The following is a 20,450-nucleotide window of genomic DNA, read 5'->3' on the forward strand; positions in this document are numbered from 1 at the left end:
GTGGATTATTTTATATAAACACTGTAATCTGTTAATTTGCCATACTGTCTGTTTTTGGATCAGATTATGTACGGGTAGACTACACAGTGTGGTAGCTGTCATATTTATGTTATTGGAGGCAGAACGCTGTAAGTTACTCAGATATACCAAATGTGTGTATAAAAATAACAAAAAAGTACAATAAGCTGTTTTACTCAACATTTATTTATCCTGCTTAGATTTAGTATTTTTATGCTTCTTTTATGCATTATTTCTAAGGAATCTGTGTATTTCTAAATTCTTTTGTATAAACTTTGAATCATGTTCAGAAAATATATTATTTACTGTGAGAGCTCTATTTTTCATGCATGTATGCATGTGGGTGTTAATATCCCTGGTCACAATTTTTAATTATTTTCTTTCAAAATTGATTTAGAAAAAGAGATAAAAAAGACTTAACAGATTAGATTTTTGTTTTATTTCTTGAAGATTTGAGGTTTGAGGACTTGAAATGATGCTAATTGTTGAATTGCACTATAAAACGTATTTCCCCGCCCTTTACCTCACCTTTCTAGGCCTTAGCCTTTGACAATCCTGCTGTGGCTCTTTGTTTCCCTAATGTAGCCACTGCCCCTTATTTAAATGGGAAATGTGTGCAAAAATCCCTGTTTTCAATGATTTCTTTTTAAATTTAAATAGATTAGCCTTGTATATAATCCGCTATAGGTACTGTAAAAAAAAATAACCTGAGAATATTCACCAAGTGCCTGGAAATTATGACTATGCAATAAAACTGCATGGGTGTGATAGCATTACGAATGCAACATGCTGTTTTTGAGTGGCGATGATACTAGTCGAAACATTTTTATTTAAATTTTTACAGTAACTGTTGAAGTAAGAAGTCCAGCTCCCTTTTGCTGCAGCAACACTGTCTCATTCCTCATTGATTTCAACGGATTGTTTCCTGACTGAGCATGAAAAATCCTAATAAAACACGAGTTAAAAACTCTTCTGAGTCCATCTGCTGCTTTGGTTCTGCCTGCTAGCTTTTGGGAAGCATGAAATAACAAGACAGCTGACGTTTGGGTACGGGTTGTAAACTTTTCTTACTTCCTCCTAGTTGTAGCGCACCTGCAGGCAACACATTTTTAACTGCATATCATTGCTGGTTTCACACGTTGAGTCATTTGGGTTGTTTAAAGAGACAACACTGCAACAGCTGTCGCTTATAGAAAGCAGATTAAGATCAGAGTTAAACACGCAGAGCCTGTGAAAGTGTTTACACACCATAAACGTTCTCATCTTGACCACAAAAATTGTAGAGAAAACATAACATGGTTGAAAGCTGTAGATATTATTTCCTAAACAATATTCTAATCCAATAAATTAGAAAGTTATTAAAAGGTCTCATTTATTTACATTACATTGATTAATTACACACAGATGGACGTTTGAAAGCCTTTATTTTTTAACTATGACAATTTTCAACCTATAAAAATAAGACATTCAAAATTTTGCATAATATTACATCTGTTGTTGTATCAAAGCACTAATTTCTTCTGGTTCTGGGCTGCTCTGCATCCCCAGAACCAGAACCAAACATGAAGAAGCAGAATTTAGCCACAAACTTTAAGAAAACTGAAAAACAGAAAAATTGACTAAAAGCCCTCCTGTTTAGAGCTGCTTTTGATTAATAGAAACTGGAACATTGATCAATATATTTGAGATGTATTGATGATTTTGAGTTTGAGAAAATGTAAAGTTTATTGCTTGTTTCATAATTGGTGACAGGTATTTTTATGAACTTAAAACGTGTTGCTGAAATGTGCAAAACAAATAAACCTGACTTCACATAACTTCACATTTTAAATACATGAATGTAGCCTTACTGAAAAGTCTGGTTAATATCTGCTTTAATGTTGTCAATTTTCATAAAGTACCGAATGCATATTCTAATTTATTGAATAAGACCGTTTCTGCTGTGCATCCCCACAGCATGATGCTGCCTTGTCTTTTTCATAGTTTGTTGCAAATTGCAATAATACAGATATCAATGTGCTTTGAAGAAGAGAGATTTAGCCTAAGAAAAATCTCTGTTATATATCCAGAGTTGTGTAGTGATTAGTTACATTTACTTGGGTAACTTTTTTGAAAACAATTACTTTTAGGAGTATTTTTTACTAAGCTGCACTTTTTACTTGAGTTATTTTATTATGAAGTATTTATGTTCTTGAGTAAAATTTCTGTATTTTCTACCCACTGAATGAAAAACAAACATGTTTTAAATTCACCAGATAAACACCTGCAGTTTTTGTTAGTTTCATCAGATTTTTTGTTGAAATAAACTGATTAGGAAACATTTTCTTTTGTCTGCTTTTGTTATTTTTTGTTACTTGTATGAATTATTGTCATTTTTGTCCTTAAAATACCAGAATTTACACTTAACTTTATATTTTGGTCTGTCTGACATACTGACTCTTCCATCGTCCGTATGTCTTTTAGTCAGTCTCACCCAGATTCAAAAACAACTAGCAAAAAAAACTACCAGCCCTTCAAAATGATACTGATTCAGAATCAAACTTTATGTTGCTTAATGATTTCTGAATCACAAACCCAGCTACCGTCCAAGTACTTTCAGAGTAAGTATGAACTTCAGAAAAAATGCAGAAATTTTAAAGCTTAATATAAGAAATGCATATCAATCATTATTGGAAGAAAACATAAAAACTCGCTCCATAGCACCAGAAAACGAACAGGAGAATTTATTACAATACGAGAAAACAAAAACAGCACCAGAACAAACCTTTGGGCAAAAGGTCTTACTGAGTATATCTACAAATGAACTTCATACATTTTACAAAAATGATCTGTAATGAAATAATGAACATCTATTGTTAAGTAAAGTTCCTGATTAAAGAAAACTATTGGTTGTAAAAATGCAAAAACTATAATTACCTCCAAAGCGCTCTAAAGCGCAGGAAGGATAGAGGCAGTGTCATACTGTGTAGATGTTTTTCATTTAGAGAACCATGGAAACTGGTAATGATAAAACAGGTGGCGGTAAGAAAAGCAATAAACTGTACACTTTACAAGTAGGATCTTTACTGGAAGAGTGAACAACAATAAGCTACCGCTTAAAAAGAAACAAAATCTATGAGCAAAAACTCACCAAGCATGATCACAGAGAGAGAGCAGGATGTGCTACAAATGCAAAAACTCCCTCAGTGAAGCATGCAAGTTGCAAGATAATGGTCACAATGTGGGAGAGGACAGCTGGAAGTAAGGAAAATGTAATGTTGAAAAACTAAAACTCCACATAAAGCCACAAGATGAAGAAGAAGTTGCATCCAGGATATTACTTTAAAACCTTCCTGTTACTGTAAATGTCTCCATGTGGAAAAACCAGGACGGCAGTGGAATCCTGCAGGAAGCTCCTGAGCAGTTCTTGGCCGGTTTCAAACTACCATCACCTGCAGCTCTGTGTTGTACTTGGAAACACGTTGAAAACGTAAAGATGCAAAGTGAAAGAACTGAGACGGTCATCTACGGCTTTACAGGAAAAAACAGCTTGGTGGCATCTTTGGTGTTGCTCTGGCTGTCGATCAGAACCAGCAGGTTCTTCTGGTGGTTCTCTATGATGCTAGAGACACTGCTGAAGAACTGAAGGGTAAAGACACAGAGAAAAACAGCCGGCTTATTAGTTTGACCTAACTATGTTACAGCCTGAATGCTGTGATGCTTAGCAAAAAAAATATTCCCATCTATCTATATTAGGACATTTAAATGCACACTTGTCATCTGCATAAAGTTTAATTTATTCAACATATTTATTGTTGAGGCGTTCAAAAAGTTTCAATTAATTGTAAAGGAAAGAAATAAGTGGACAAGTTTGAGTCATTTTGAATTTTCTTTGTTCCATAAAACATCTGTACACCTTTGAAGAGCAAAAGTAGAGCCTCCTGCACAACCAACAAGAATGCACCAAGTGGATTCTGGATGGCAAGTCAAGAACTAAACATTTGTTTTCTCCAGCTGCCATTGTACAGCACATACAGCGGTAAAACCAGCTGACCAAATGTGCTGGAGTTCAGCTTGGGTTGCTAGGTAATGGGCTGAGCTTTGCTGGAGTTACTAGGTAACAGGCAGTTCTTGCAAATTTGTGACCTTCTTTTTCCCCAGATGCTTTTGAAAATGCTCATTTTCAGACACCAAAAAATATTAAAGTTTTTTTTTTATTTGAAATCCAAATGGAAGCACAAAACGTGCAAAATGTGAATTTTGCATAATTAATATGACATTCATCTTCAAGACAAAGGTGTCTGCAGTGAATTTGAAAGTAGCCTGATGTTAGCAGCCCAAATGAAGGCGCTGTACCTCCTCTCCCTTCTTCTCTCTCCCCAGCGCGTACTGCTTGGTGCTCGGCACGAAGCGGATCGGGATGTTGTAGACTCTGCCGTTGTAAAACACCACTAACGTGTAAGGCTGCTGCACATCCTGACCTGAGCTCTTTCTCACCATGAACGCACCGTCCTGAAACAGAAAACACTCCCAGTCAACCCCTACGCCTTTCACGGACAGACACTTTCATACGCGCTCTCATCCATTCAGACCTTATTTGATCGCAGTAAAGCGTCATCTGCTGTTTTGCGGTCACACCGGCTGGCAAACCAGGGTTTGTGATAAACATCTGCATCCTGAAATAAAAGCAGTTACAGAGCTGAAACATTTAAAATCCACACTCTTTATGTAAAAGTAGATGTAAAAGCACACCTTGTCCTGGTCTGTTGACCCATTTTCAGCAGCAATGCATCCCCGCTCAGCTGGTTCTGGAACAATAAGTTGCATCACTTGATTTGGAAAAACAGAAATTTAGTGTGAATGGTTGCGAACAAATGGATCAGAACTTACTGGGTGGTGTAAACTGTGGCAAGGGGATTCTGCAAGGAAGTAAACGGCAAAATGAAGTGAATACACAGATAGAAGCTGCGATTAAAGACAATTCATTATCAGTGAAGTATAAATGTGTCGCATTGTAAAATGTTGAGTGTTGCGCGCCTTACTTGGGTCGTTTTAGATCCAGTGAGAAAGCTTTAGGAGACGGTTTCTGTTCTGTGTGCATCACAGGCAGGGAGGCGCCTTTGAAAACACAGACATCCTGAAATCAGCTGCCTTTCTACTTAGTTATTAGCGTAATGACGGTTTCCAAAAATAAACATCTGCAGTTCTTTGCAGAACTATTCACACACTTGCAACTTTTCACATTTTGCAATGCTAGAACCAAGAGGAATACATTTGTAACAGATCCACAAACTTAAATTTTTACATGCTTAACTTTTGTTCTTTGATGCTTGTTTCTAGTTTTTATTCACACATAAATGCAGGGTAATGTTTTTATTTTAAGTTATTGCATTTAGGTTCAGTTTCTGTTTTCATGTAAATTGTTTTTGGCTCAATTCTGTTGCTAATTACCCTACAAAATCATAAAATCTACTGCAAAAACACTTGAAATAAGAAAATTAACTTACTTAACTTTTGATTAAGCTATAGAGTCTTGTTTTAAGTAAATAATCCCTTAATATTGATGGAAAATGTTTAGTTGCACTGGGAAATTATTTCACTTAATAATTGTTACCTAGCAACGCCAGCCAAGCTCTGAGCTGTTACCTAGCAACCCAGTTCTAGTTCCATTGGCCGATTATTTCATTCATAACAAGACAGTTTTGCCTTGTTTTGAGTGAAATCTGCCAGTGGAAATAGTACTTTTTCATTTCAATTAATTATGTATTTACTTAAAACAAGCTGATATATCTTGCTGAAAAGTTAGTTTTCTTATTTCAAGCGTAAGAAGATATTTGCACTAGAAACTAGACCAAAAAAACTTTGTGATATTTTGTATTTTTGCAGTGCAGCTATGCATGTGGCTCACTGAAATGGTGCACAATTAGCCACAATGGCTAATCATTTTTGACTACATGTTGGCCATTGAAAGATTAAAACAATATATTATATTTTTAAGTGTGGGATATGAAACATCGTCATAATTTATTTAGATTTTATCTAACACAAAGTCGCTCATGAATCTGAAGCAGTAGGAAAATGATGCATGTTTTTCAGTTTTTTTTCACTTCTTTGGACTGGACTTAATATTGCAGTATCACAATAAAAGTGAGCTGAACTCACTTTTTAGCATTTATTAATAAAAACATTGAAAACACTCATTAATAATTGTGAAATAGAAGGAGAATGATGCATGATTTTTATGTGTGTGTGGGCTTTATTGTTAATGAGGTTGAATGAAAGAAAAGCACATAATGACAAATTTTCTTTACTACTTTACACATATAATTTGCAATAGTAAATGTGGTGGGTTAGCAGTGTAACATTGTGAAATATAAATGCTTTCTGGAACTGAGTTGTTTAAAATTTATTTCCCTTTGAAATTAATAAAGTATTTTTGAATTTGGATTTAATTAAATTAGCATGTCAGGACGGTCAGTAACAGTGTCTTCAGTCAGAGGCCTCTTCAGATTAGCTGCAAGACAGACTGCTACTGGAAATCCTTCCAGCTCACAGTGACACTTGTTGATAGGAGATACAACAAAATTTTACTTCCCTTTGTGATAAATAGAGAATTTTTAACTGATCTGAATGTGTTTAGGTTTGTAGTTGTGATCTGATAACATATCTTAAGTGTTATTTAAGATAAGATAATTTAGCTCTGAAAAAAATCTTTAAGCTGTTGATGATTTACACCAGGGGTGTCAAACGTACGGCCCGCGGGCCAGAACCGGCCCGCCGAACGATTTAGTCCGGCCCGGGGGCTAAATGCATTATCATTATTCATGAAAAAACATATACTTCGTTTAATTGAAAATCTGAAGTTCCTATACTGTCCATGAGGGGTGCTGTCTTTTATTTAGAGCACACAACATGATGCAACACTGCAGCTGAACTAACAGCAGATGGCAGCACTGAGCTTCAGGTTCTGTAAACAAGTTGGATTCTATGCTTTACCAGCTTTTTATTTTGGCCCTGGCAACCTCATATTTCTCATGCATGCTAACATACATACACACACATGTATGCATGTTTTTCTATATGTATGCATTTTATGCATCAACAAATGTACTTAATCAAATGTCTGTTTAAAACAGCTGACACTTAAGATTTCAAATGTGTGAAGCCAGATAATTTGTTCAAATTGCTTCCCAGATGTTGAAAATTGATTTTAAATCTTTTCATAATTTTTGTCTGTTGTATTTTGTGATGCAGGACAGTGTTTTTAAGTTCCAAAAACTGTGAATAAATGTTTTGCAACATTGTGCAATCACTGAGATCAGTTCTTATGCATAATGCACTTAAATAAATGCTTAACTGAGTAAAAGTATTGTTGAAATTGCAGATACCTTTCTTAAAAACTGAGATTATTCATAATATATTTTGTAAAAGTGAAATTTGTTTAATATAAAAATAAGCAAGTCCACTTTTATTGATTCTATTTAATCTTGCAATGAGTTTACTTGTGTGGCCCCCTGCAGATCAGTTTAAGCTGTATGCGGCCCCTAAACCAAAATGAGTTTGACACCCCTGATTTACACTGTACACAGCTGACAAAAGTCAAAATAAATGTACTCCTGCCTAACCTTTGAGAGACAGAAATAAACATAGCACTAATAATCTTTCAGTTGAATTCACTTACTTTCAAATGGTCTTGGTTTCATGTCTTGTCTCTGCAATAAGAAACATTATTAGTGGTTGGCATCATAAGGTGAAAATCAAGTCAAAAAGAAAAAGCATTGTCTGCAACAGGGATGTCCAAACTGTGGCCCGGGGGCCATTTGCGGCCCTCTTTGGTTTGGGCTCTCGGTCCATAATTCAAGAACCTAGCAAATTTGTGATTAATTTGAGGTTTTTACAGACAAATAAAATCTTAAAACAATATAAAGGATGCCTTTGTTTTATTTTATATAGATATTGAGGACAATAAATCCCCCAAAAAGTTTTAAAAAATATTTACCTGTCATTTAAAACAGCAACTGTCCAAGACTGTGTAAATATTTTGGATTGACAATGATCTCCAAAAATTTAACTACTTTGCTAGTGTATTTTAGTATATTATTTAAGAGATAAAAATAATAAATGTCTCAAGTACTCTCATCTTGACATTTTTGGCCCTAATACCAAAACTTTATTATGTTACTAATTTACCAACATATTCTTACCGGCAATAGAGGCGGCTTTTGTGGCCTCCTGTAAACAGATCAGATACAATTTTAACCTTGTCATCAAGTGAAAGATGTGTTTCCAGGGTGAGTAATGCTTACTCTCTCTGTACAGGTTTAGGTAGACGAGGGGGAGGTCCGCCTGGAGGTTCACGACTGGAACCTGTGAGCGGGCAAGCAGTGCAACTTAAAATATCATTTTCTGTTCTAGTTTACACAAGTTGCGTATTGTTTACAAAAAGGCCATTTTTTAAAAACTCATAATAATAATGAACTAATACTCACTATTATCTTGATCACAGAGTTCATATTCATCATTATCTGTGGGTTGCTGGACCTGAAAAAGATGTCCAAGTTCAGCTGAGTCAACAATTTTAAATCTACTGTTCTTCATCTGTTGGCACTTACAGGAGGCGTGGGTCCCCATTTATTCAGCCTGGAAAAACAGATTGGTATCAGTAAAGTGTTAGCAAAACAATAGAATTCAGGAAAAGTCGGTAATTTGATCAATATGTTAGAAGGGAGGAGGTATGGGTCGGTTTCTAAGCTAACTACTTCAGCTATTTTGTAAATACGGCCTCTATGAGCTCCTACCAGGTGTGTTACTTTCACAAAGTTTTACCTTTGTAAGGTAAAACTTACCTACCCTATGGTGCGTTCACACTGCAGCCTGAAGTGACCCAATTCCGATTTTTTGGCAACTCCGATTTTTTTGCCGGGGGCGTTCACACTGCCAGTAATGGCGACCTGTATGCGTTCTGCAGTCCGAACGGGCAAACGACCTGGAAGTGTCCCGCATGCGCAGTAGAGGGCGCAATAGTGTCAGCGTTCTCAGTGTTCTGCCAACCGCCATAAAAAGAAGAAGTGCTCAGTGTTTGCAGAAGTAAACATGGAGGCTAATGGTGGAGCTTAGCTTACATATTTGACGTTGTTGTCCAGTCGGAGCAGCATATTAACAACTTAATCCTCATATTGTCCGTCATGGTTTTTGTTTTTCTTCCCGCTTGCGCGTATCAGGACGCAGAATAGTGAGATTTGTTGAGAATCAGTGACGTTCTGTTCGGATGAATGCGACCTGAACGTTAGGTCGCATTTGAATCGGATACGTATCGGATATGGGTCACATTCGAAAAAGAATCTGACCTGTGCTGTTCACACTGCCATGACAAGATCGGATACAGGTCGCATTACGTCAAAAAAATCGGAATTGGGTCACTTTAGGCTGCAGTGTGAACGCACATTGACAAATTAGCTTGTCTCAAACAAGTGGAAGCCAGGAATAAACTGGCAAAAACAATTTCATGGCGACTCAAACAATTTAGTGATTTAGCATAGGTTTGGTTCCTACCTGGGTGTTGGTTTTGGTAAAGAAGGTCCTGGTTTGGAAGGAGGTGGACAAAATCTATGAAGAGAAAAAACGATGCTAGGTGTATTTATAAAGTTTTTCATAATCATAAAATAAAAGAGGGGGAATATTCTAATAATTTACTGAAAACCAAATACTGTACAACATTTTTTATACGGCTCAAGCTTTCTGCGTTTTTTTCTTGTTAAAACCACAATCTTTAATGTATCTCACTGGGATTTTAAGTGTTAAACCAACATAAATTAAAACATAATTCTGATATTAAAGGAAAATTTAACATTATTATAATTTTTTTCTTCTAAAAATCTGAAAAGCGTGTGTGCTGATTCACTATTACAGCAGCAAGTATGTTTCTACCGGCTTTACACATCTTAAGTTTTTGATTATTCTTGGTTAGAATGGATGAAAACGGTTTGTGAAGATACATTTTGAAGTGTTTTTCTCAATAGAATATAGGTCAGAACTTTGACTGGGCCATTGTAATATATGAAAATGCTGTGATCAAACCATTCTGTTGTAGTTTTGGCTGCAAGTTTACCGATCTTGTCTTGCTGTAATGGGAAATAATTATATTATTTAAAATTATTATTTTCCTTCTACTCCACAATTATGCACTATTTTCATGTAATCCAAATAAAACACAGATATTTCTGGCTGTAACAAGGCAAAGTGAGGGATATTAATGGAAATAATGCTGTATAAAACAACAGATCACTATTAAGAACTGACTGAAATAACAAGTATTATACACTGTTTCATCACCATGCAACCAAGATTTTATAATTAGTGATAATTATAATTCATTATAAACATATTTTCTGCGGCTGTCTTTAATCAATTAATATTTATCAGACTTGTGACCAGATAAATTAGAAATTCTGGTATTAGAAATACTTTTCTAAAGGCACATTTAGATTTTTGTGCAACGTTTTGGGGTTTAGCTCTTTAAATTTGACTATTTCAGAATGATTTAAAGGAAATATTGCAAGAATTTTCTTCTGTCAAAAGCATTAATAATTCTTAAATGTAGACGTTAAATAAAATTGTTTCCTATTTAAATTCCAACTTAAATCCAACTACGAATTTGTATCTTTATGGACATTGTCCACATCCAGTCTTAATTGTATTCAATTCTGCCAACTTTAGGATTACACATAGAGTATAAAATGTAACAAATCATGTGGAAATATGCTGTAATAAAGTCTAAAACTGACGTGTTTCTCTGTGGAGGCGTAGATGGTTCCTGTAAAAGTGACAAAAAATATAGGTAAACTACAGCATGTTCCACATATTACTGTTCCTATTGAGTAATTATTGTTCATAGAAAAATAGTGAAGTTACAGCAACTTGCCTCTTTCTCAGGTTCTTCATACAAATCTGTCAAAAAAAACAAAACAAAACAAAAAACAAGGGAAGAATCAGTCACGTAGCAGAAAAGTCACTTTTGCAACTAAATCAATAATCTGATATTTTCATTTCTATTTCACACATACGAGCACCTAACAACATGTTTCACCAGCCCTATTCCTTTGCTAATTGCCTTTAGCAACTTAGCTTTTAGCATTAGTTTTGCCAAACAACCCAGTAGGACTATTTAAAAACTGATAGTCTTAAGTTGGGCCTTTTTAAAATCCAATAGCAAATGTTACCTTGTCTTATTTATTATATGTAAAATTAGTTTACCCTGAAAAAGAAATGTTTCATTTCTGGGATGTTTCTAACTGCAATTAAAATGATGCAGAAGAGATTTTGTCAATGTGTTACTGATTCACTAAGCTAAATAACTGCACAAAGAATTTATTTTTTATTTTTTTTACAAATTATTTTGAACAACATCCTGCTTGTTGACTACAAATTAGAAAGGAATATATTTTTTTATGACATTAAAAATTATTAAAACTAAAATGGTTCTCAGAGGAAGACTACGTTGCGCTTGGCCAATAAAATGTTGTTTGGCAAATTATTCCTTGTGATACAACTATTTTAAAAAATATTTCTTCACAAGCCACTGTACATCTAACAACCTTTTGCAAATCTGTTATTCACAGAAAATGCTGCAGAAACTTAAGGTATTAGTTGTGAGTTAGTTATTTTTGGCACAAACTAGTTTTTCCCGCCTGTTTACAGTGCATATTCACATTTGAATTTCTTGTGAACTTAATGCTGCATGTCCTTAAGTTATTTGTAGCTTGTATATGTGATGTCACCTAGTAATGCTGCAGAAGAGAGAATCTTTTTTTTTTTCTTTTTCTAGCACTTTGCACTGTTTTCAGGCAGAGCTGCTGCAATTTTTTCAACTTTTCCATTATGCTGATTTATATATTTGTTGTCTTTTTTGAAGCACTACATACAGGTAGTTGTATTTAAGGGTGCATTCACACCAACCCTGTTTAGTCTGCTTGAATCAAACTTTAGTTTATTTAGCTAGAAAGTCTGGTTTGTTTCTGATGCGAACTCTGGTCTGCCTAAGCCTCGGTCTCGGTTTAGTTGACGTGAGCTGGGGTGCGGCTCAAATGCATATGTCCAAAAACAGGAAGTTCATTACAGCACAGGGCATTCTGGGTAAATACAACCAACTCAAACGAGTGAGTCTGGCACTAGCGGGAGAAATGGTTCATGGTTTTTTACCAACGACAAAACAGAAATCCTACAACCACTAAAATCTGACGCTACTCCATTTTTAAAATATTTTACGAAGAAGGAAATTGTGCTCAGTGTTTTCATGTCATTTGTTCAGTGGTTCTTGGTGCAGCACCGCCACAGGCCAGGAGGGGAACAGGTTTTTCAATTAGTTTGGATCATTTGAGTCAGTGCAGCGTGAAAACAAACAATTTGCAATTTTGGTTTCCAATTGAACCAAGTCTACCAGAAAACACCCTAAGTTGACAAAGTGAAAATAAGTGATTCAAGATGTACTTAGCAATGTTTAAAGAAATGTTTCATATGATCAGCATATTAAATAAACTCACCTTCTGGACTGGATGGACGATCTGGTAAAGCTGGAGGCAAAATGGGATAGTCACTTCTGTTTCCACCTTCTAATGTAGAGTGTAAGGAAAGGCAAGATAAACATTTGACAAATTATTAATAAATTCACATTTTCTGCCAATTGTAACCATATGTTTCTTTTGCATAATATCTACTTACTTGGAGATGAATTCTCTGTGGGTTCTATGTAGTCGTCCTCACCATTAGCATCTGGGTCTATGTAGTCTTCCTGCAAAACAAGAAAATAAAGTTTTAATAAAGGTAGGCGCTTAATAAAGCTTTAAGCGAGGTAAAGAAAGCTGCTGCACTTCTTTGTCGCTCCATGGATGTGACGGTTCAGGAGGAAGTTGTTTGGAGGCTTTAACAGGACGGACGGGCTTCTTTGGAGGTCGGCTTGGTCGGGCATGACAGCTGTCTGGAAAGAAGAACAAAGACAAGAAACAAAACATCAAGGTATTTGTAAAAAATAGATACAATAAAAAATAAATTATTTGTTCAAGTATTTAGTTCAGTGCATTAGTAATAGACAAAATCTCCTCTGTGTCCCAGAAATGTAAACATTTCTTTTTCAGGTTAAATTATTTTACTGATAAGCAACAAGACTTATTTGTGATGGTCGCTAGCTATAAATGCTAAATTGTAAATGCTAGCATGCACAAATGCTACCATGTGTGAACACTGACATTTATTTGTTAATCTGTGTAGCATTAAATTTTAGCATGCTAACATTTGCTAATGAATTTCAAATGGGCCCAACTTAAGACAATTGGTTTTCAATTAGTCCTGCTGCATTGTTTGCCAAAATTAATGCTAATGGCTAAAAGCTAAGTTGCTAAAAGTCAAGCTAAACCAAGGATTAGGGATAGTGAAACATAAGTGTGAAAACTTATTAATCTATGAAAATGTTTTTCTGATTATTTTGCAATTTACTGGAAAAAGAAAACACTTGAAAATGACTCGTATCGTGTGGAAAAAATGAGTCAATGTATCGGATATGTTCTGGTTGCAGTACTGACCGAGATACTCCCCCTTTGGTAAGGAAGTGAAGGGACTTCTGGTGAACTCTCTGTGGACCGGAGGAGGCTCATAGTTGTCATCTTCAGGCGGGTCATCGCATGGCTCGTTCTGGAAACAACACATTTGTAACTCTTCAAAGGAATATCTGAAACCAAAATGACTGGTTTTGAATTCATTTAAAGCAACTTACGTATTCTGGATCAGAGCACTGATCGTTGTCTCTGAAATCTGCAAACAGAAATTCATTTCATCATAAATGGAAACTGAAACTCTTTAAATTCGCAGTATACTTAAAAACCCCCAAACAGTCATAGGTAATGTGCAGGTGCTGGAGCTCTTTGTCTATTTTTAGGAAGATGCCTGGGCTTTGAGTGCACCATCATGTTGTAGGGAAAAGCGGAGCGTGTTGCCTCACCTCCCAAACCCCAAAACAAACTTCAACCAAACGGATTTATGATGCATTTAAACAGAAACTGCAATAATTTAGCTCATAAATTCACTCAGGCGAGAGCTGAGGAAGTGAAACTGCATTCAACAAACGTCCTAATCTGTGAAAAAAGACCTGATAAGAACATTTTGATTGTCTTAATTGAAAGCTGTCCTTTCATATTTGTTATGTTTAATTAATACAGTCATTCAGTATAATCATTTTTTTTTTTGTTATTAATATTATTTTGGACCTATATTGAGCTGTTATCGCTGAATTCTTACCTCTGTAGTCTCTGACAGGAACGTTTGGACGAGGTGGTCTTTTCAGTCTGTCGTAAATAAAACAATAAGAACAGGAATAATTATTTATGATTATCAATTTATTGAACTCACATCTGTGAAGATTTTTTCTTTGTAAAGTCTCGGCTGTGAGATTTTACAAGAATCAATCATCTACAATAACCACTCAGAAAGAAAAAATACAATTCTGAAAGCTTATTTATTGTATTAATTTGTTGGACAATAAATTGACAACATATCTTGCGATAGGCACATAATCAACATCACTAGATAATATGTCAGATAGAATGTTCGATATTAAATATGTAGAATATTCATTGAACTCCGCAGAGCATTCTGGGAGATGTAGGCAGAGGAAAGATGTTAGCCCCTCATCCTCTGAGATAGCAAAGCCAGGTTGGTGGAATCGACTCACTCTCTCTTTGGTTACCTAGCAACTCACTCATTCTTTGGTTACCTAGCAACAACCTGTCAGCGCAGCAGTAGTTTAAGGTTCCGCCACCTTCACTCATAACTGCTTTAAAATGAAAAACAATGGAGTGGAGTTAAAATTGCAGGTAAATCATTAAAGGTAGGTCGCGCCACCAGTACGGCCGTATTTCAGACATTTAAAACAAAAACAAATCAATAACTATTGGTATCGCCTGATATGAAACGCTTATATTGTTATAAGTTTTTCAGCCATACCATCCAGCCAGATAGAAGACCAATAAAAACATGTCAGTATACTAAACAATCTGTATGGCGTCCAGCCCAAGTTGTTTTAACTTTACTTCATCTGAAAAAGGGACTTTGGACCACTGGACATGTCTGTTGAATTGTGTTTGTACTGTGGCTCTTTAGCCACTGGAACACATTTAGTCTCCCACACTTTTTTCTTCCAGTAAACTTTCCATTAATATGCTTGTATGTGAAACAAAGTGAGCATTAAGATTCTCAAGTTGTCTGCTTGACTGCTGACACCCCCTTATTCCTTAGATAATATCAGAAGACTTCTCTATTAAAACTGATTAGTCATTGATCTTTTTCAATATTATATTCTGGGTTTCCTTAAGTTCGTCTCTCCTCACTCCCATCAGACATTGTTTTCCAGTTTTTTGTTTTCGATATTGACTGCTAATCATTGCCGTAATTATTGCATTTATCAGAAATAAAAGCTTAGAATAAACCATTCTGTGTGTAATGAAACTGGAGTCTTACTTTTTGAACCAAATTATTGCAATTAATCAGATATTTGCAAAGCAATGTGAGAACAAACAGACTCATTTCAGGAAAGGAAAGTGAGAGAACGGCCATCTGTTTTAGGTATTTTTGGTCTATGCGCCGCTCTCTCTTTCCAACGTTTGTGAAAGAGGAATTGGCATTGTCCAGCGAAGCATGCACTGTACGCAAACCACACGGAGAATTTTTAGATCAGCCGACTTCGAAAAATAAATTCCTCCTACATAAAACAGACAAGTGGACAGAATAGCTATATGCAAGTGACAGAAGTACTGAGCAAATGTTGAACAACATGTTTTAGTTTTAGTGAAGACGCTACTGCACTGTAAAACATTTCAGTCGCATGTAGTTGTGCCTGGTTTTTTAAGTAAATTCAGCGAGTTTTAGATTTTGAACCTAAGTGTGAGTTTGTGGAAGATAAACTTACAGTAGTAAGTTGTGTTAACTTTTTATTAATTTTATCAAACCTCCAAGAGTTTTTAGGTTAGCACTTAAAAAACTGAAAGAAGAAAAAGAAAGGAGTGGGAACCATTTCCCAGAATGCTTAGCGGCAGGTTCCTGCATTCTCAGATGGAAGTGCGTTACATTGATCTGACTCTGGTGTTTTATTAAGGCAAATGTTCATTTTATGTCCTGTTCTCACTAAATGTTTTTGAGCAGAATTTACTGTGATGTTTAATAAAATTCATTGTCAGATCAGAAATTTTGTTCATGCAGTTTGAAACATGAATTTTAATTTTTCTAAAGTAAAATAAACAGTTATTTTAACTCGACAATGTGTGGAAATAATACAGAAATGCTCTTTAACTGGGCGAAGGCAGTTTTTTTTCTTGCATATTGTGAAATAATTAATATTGGTTTAAATTCCAGCATTAAGTTAAAACTCACAATTCAAGATTAATGAACTTAAAAAACAAAACAACGTTAAGACAGTTTGTTTCTTGTTGGTAAATCAATTTCATTAATTTTAACTTCTGAGTTTAAAGCGAAAATGTTTTCCTGTTGACTTAAACTGCATTTTCAAGGCAGCAAGTGTACTTTCATATTGAAGTTAAACCACCGTCAAATGTTTTACAGTGTGCAACAAAGCTCTACAGTTACTCAAATAAATTTTAAAACACATTTGTTAGTTTCTAAATCACTGAATGGTTATATAATAAGGATCTGTTGTGGTAAGAAGTTATCAGGCGACTCAGGTTTTCTGGTTTTTAAGTTCCTCTGCTCTGGAGCAAACTTCCAGAAAACTGTAAAACTGCTGAAACGCTAAGTTCCCTTACATCAAGACTATAAACCAATTTGCTTAGATTTACTGCCTTTGATTAATAACAATGGGAACATCATAAAGTGACCAGTTATTGTTTTTCCTTACTCTGCCAATGTAATTAAATGTTTTCTTTTTTGCTTGTTGATTTATTTTCTGTCTAATCTTTTAAACCACTTTGAATTGCCTTTTTGCTCTACAAATGAAATCGCCTTGACTAAGTCACAAATGGAAGATGTTATAAAAGCAGCTTTATTACCAAGACGACAGGATGTTTCAGACACTGACCTTCTGATTTTATTCAGCAGACTGCCGTCATTTTTCTTGATGTCTTGAACCATTTTCTGAAGTTGCCTGAAAGACACAACACTGCCATTCAAAAATATGTCCTCAGAACACGAATTCCTCTTCACAAATAGATTTTTTCCCCACTTTTATTTAGAAAAACCTTCAATATCTATTAGAGAAACCCGATAAATTTGTGCTCACAGCTTACTGAGCAACAAAAATGATCAGGATCAACTATTAAAAATTTAAAATCAACTTCTTACCGAATCTTTGCTGTTGCAGGCGCTGCAAGTTTATTCAATGTATCCATATTTACATTTAACCCAAGAGTTGACATTTTCCGAGCTTTTTTCCTCTGATAGGTTTGGACTGTGCTGCCGCGCTATTAGCAGGTTAGCAAACGAACGCTCTGCATGACTGTCAGTCTTGAGAAAAAAGGGAGTGCTTTTGTTCCAGCTGCCTGAGTCTGAAAAAAATCACTTCTTGTTTTTGACCACACTTTCTTGCATCACATGTTGCTTTGTGATTTTCTTCAATGTCGCCCTTTTTCCAGCAGCAGAAGTTGCCCTTTTAATACCTTCATAAGACAATATGTATTAAAAAGACAACTTTGACAAAAATGTATTGAACACTGTAAAAACACAAAATCTGAAAAAAGTATTTTTGGTCTAGTTTCTACACTTGAAATAAGACTAACTTAAAGTAACTTTCTAGCATGCTGTGGGATCTTGTTTCAAGTAAATAATTCCTTAATAGTGATGACAAAATACTTTTTGCTTGCTTGTTAACTTAAATTAACGTCTAATATGAAAATATATCTTGCTAAAAAATTAAATATTATATCTATATCATGCTAAAGTTACTTTTAACAAGTGTGTAACTAAGATATTTGCACTAGAAACTTGGTAAGATTTTGTGTTTTTGCAGTGTAGCAATTACAAAACGATCTATTAATGTATCAAATAATAACCCATTCAAATGTATTGATGCTTTGGTAAAATATTATATAAGCTTTAGAGCATTCAGTAGAGTAATAAAGATGTAACTTTATCTAATTTAAGTGGGGTCATGTCATGGAAAACACCGTGTTGCAATCCCAAGGTTTTGCTATATATAGCAGCCTAAAGAAAATGAGTCTGCAGCCTTTCCTGTCATGAAGATTACCACATGCGTGGTTGCCATGGCGATTCTTTTTGAACACTTATTTTAATTTGCCAAAATAATTGCTGTCACAGCACATGATCAGAAAAACAGGAAGCGGTTTTTGTGAAACGTCAACATCATTCACTGACCAGGCCTCTGGATGTTTAAGAATCATGGCAGAAAAATGGACTTTAGATTTGAAAAAGAACAAGAAACTTCACGTGGTTTTTCTGTGAAGTGAGTAAATTTTGACATCCTGTGACTTCATTTCCTAAGGGAATAAGTGTTAAAGCCTCCACGTAAAAAAAGAAACAACAAAAAAATTAAAAAAAATAAAAGGAGATATCATGTTTCTTCAAAATTAGCTTCTCATTATTTTTAAATCCAGAGTCTAATTTTAAATTCTCACTTTGTTTGTGTGAAGCTCTAAATGTTCAGACTGCAGATTAACTTTTTAATAAAAGCAGAAAGAGTGTAGAGTTTTTAGACACCAGGTTCTGTGGAACAAACTTTAAAAGTTTTTTTTAATCTGTAAGAATGACATCATATTTACTTTTGAGACCAGAACTTTACTTTTTTGATTATATTATCCTGCCATAAGTTTAGTTTTTCTCTCTCAATTTTGTCATCATTTGCTTGTATTTCCCTTTTTTAGCCTTCAGTTCTCTGATTGCCTTTTATTTCTGCTAAAGTACTTCTGTGTTGGGATGAGACTATTTCCTGGACAATGCATTTACTCAAGCTGATTAATACACCCAGGCCAGCATGTTTATGTTTTCTAGGTTTTGTTTCTTCCATAAACAAAGCTTGGACAGCGCTAATGCTGCAGCTAACTGTCTACGGTTTTTGTTTTTCATGTTTCTTAATAATAGACTTTATTTAGTGTGCACCTGAAACATACATGTCGCCATTTTTCTTTACAGGTTAAAATAGAAACTAGAATCCATGTTTAGCTGAATCTCATTCCTGTATTGTTTCCATTGTATGATTACATATACTATTTAACATTTTGAAAATAAATTAGCTTCATGGAAACACGGCAATTTTGAAAAAACTCAAGTTTTTGGATAAAAAGTTTTGGCGCTAGGATGAAGTTTTTATTTTTTTTATTTTTTTTTTTGCTGTATCAAAATTGGTTTATTTCGCAAAATTGCTATGGAAAAACTGTTTTCACACGACGACCGGAGTTCTTAACAGGATGTTGCCACTGGCAGAAACCACAATGAAGACGATGACAGGAAGTAGTTGGAGGGTCATGGTGCTCCATGATTTTTTTTTTATTACTTATTGCATGAATAAGCTTATACACATGGATTTAAATTAAGTTGTAGTTAAACACCACAATTGCAAAATTTATTTTTTGCGAAATTAACGGAATATTGACAAAGTTTTATGCACATTTGTAATGGAAAGTATTCCTGGCTCAGTGTTTGTGTTCCCACTCTTTTTTCCCTGATAGCGATTATTAGCACTATTTCTGCAAATACCTGTGCACTCTTTGTTTGTCAAACATGCACCTGGTCTGGGGCTTTTTTTTTGTCTACTTCCTGTCCTCCCAACCTCCCGTTGGTTGTGGCAGATGGTCATACTCAGCCTGGTTCTGCTGGAGGTTTCTTCCTGTTTGAAGGGAGTGGTTCCTCTCCAGTGTCACCAGATGTCTACACAGGATGTTTACTTTAAAGATAACTTTTTTTTAAACCAACAGGCAATACATGCTCAGCTGCAGTTATTGTGTTTCATTGTGCCAATATAATTGCAAAGAGATTATTTATTTGGATTGGAACTTGATTTTACATTAAATATTAGTCATTACAGAGAAGATTCTGATATATTTACGCCCAGTGGAACATGTTGCAACATCACGGTTCTGCAGCTAACTCTGTCTACGGTTTTTGTTTTTCATGTCTCATTATAATAAACTTTATTTAGTATGCACCTGAAACACACAGGTGCATACTAAAATTATCAGAGGAATAATTTGAGTGGTTGTTAAGTTTAGCGGCTGCACAGAATACCACAGCTCAATAAGAAGACAGGTCATGACATGCTATGTTGCTTTAAAACTTAATTTCCTGGTTCAACATGTGCACAATGAACCACAGTAATACTTAAAATGGAAATGTTAAGTGGTTGGTCGGAACAACAATTTCTTTTGGAAGTCTAAAAATCTACTATATTTAAGAAAACCTTAACCTTTTTCTCTGCAGAAATTGTTTTACTTGTAGACCAAAAACAT

The 20,450-nt window shown here is 35.0% G+C and overlaps 1 protein-coding gene across 2 annotated transcripts; it reads right to left on the reverse strand.

Annotated features, from left to right (window-relative positions):
• Positions 1-2,711: 2,711 nt before the first annotated feature.
• blnk (B cell linker) lies at positions 2,712-17,524 on the reverse strand. Of its 2 annotated transcripts, none has more exons than XM_016679046.1 (22): positions 17,335-17,524; positions 17,072-17,137; positions 14,284-14,330; positions 13,763-13,800; positions 13,572-13,680; positions 12,864-12,970; positions 12,715-12,784; positions 12,537-12,602; positions 10,919-10,944; positions 10,782-10,810; positions 9,550-9,603; positions 8,610-8,637; positions 8,487-8,538; positions 8,304-8,364; positions 8,202-8,229; positions 7,679-7,709; positions 5,040-5,115; positions 4,888-4,916; positions 4,750-4,805; positions 4,590-4,673; positions 4,354-4,509; positions 2,712-3,639 (listed from the first exon to the last, which is right to left on the reverse strand). In XM_016679046.1, exons 1-22 carry the CDS (start codon positions 17,406-17,408, stop codon positions 3,523-3,525), a joined length of 1,404 nt encoding a protein of 467 aa, XP_016534532.1. In that variant the 5' UTR covers positions 17,409-17,524; the 3' UTR covers positions 2,712-3,522. The 2 variants fall into 2 exon arrangements, with proteins under 2 accessions (XP_016534532.1, XP_007567021.1); XM_007566959.2 differs by having other exon boundaries at positions 12,537-12,605.
• Positions 17,525-20,450: the final 2,926 nt, after the last annotated feature.

Source organism: Poecilia formosa, unplaced genomic scaffold (assembly GCF_000485575.1).
Source record: "Poecilia formosa unplaced genomic scaffold, Poecilia_formosa-5.1.2 Scaffold201, whole genome shotgun sequence".
Classification (NCBI taxonomy): Eukaryota; Metazoa; Chordata; class Actinopteri; order Cyprinodontiformes; family Poeciliidae; genus Poecilia; species Poecilia formosa.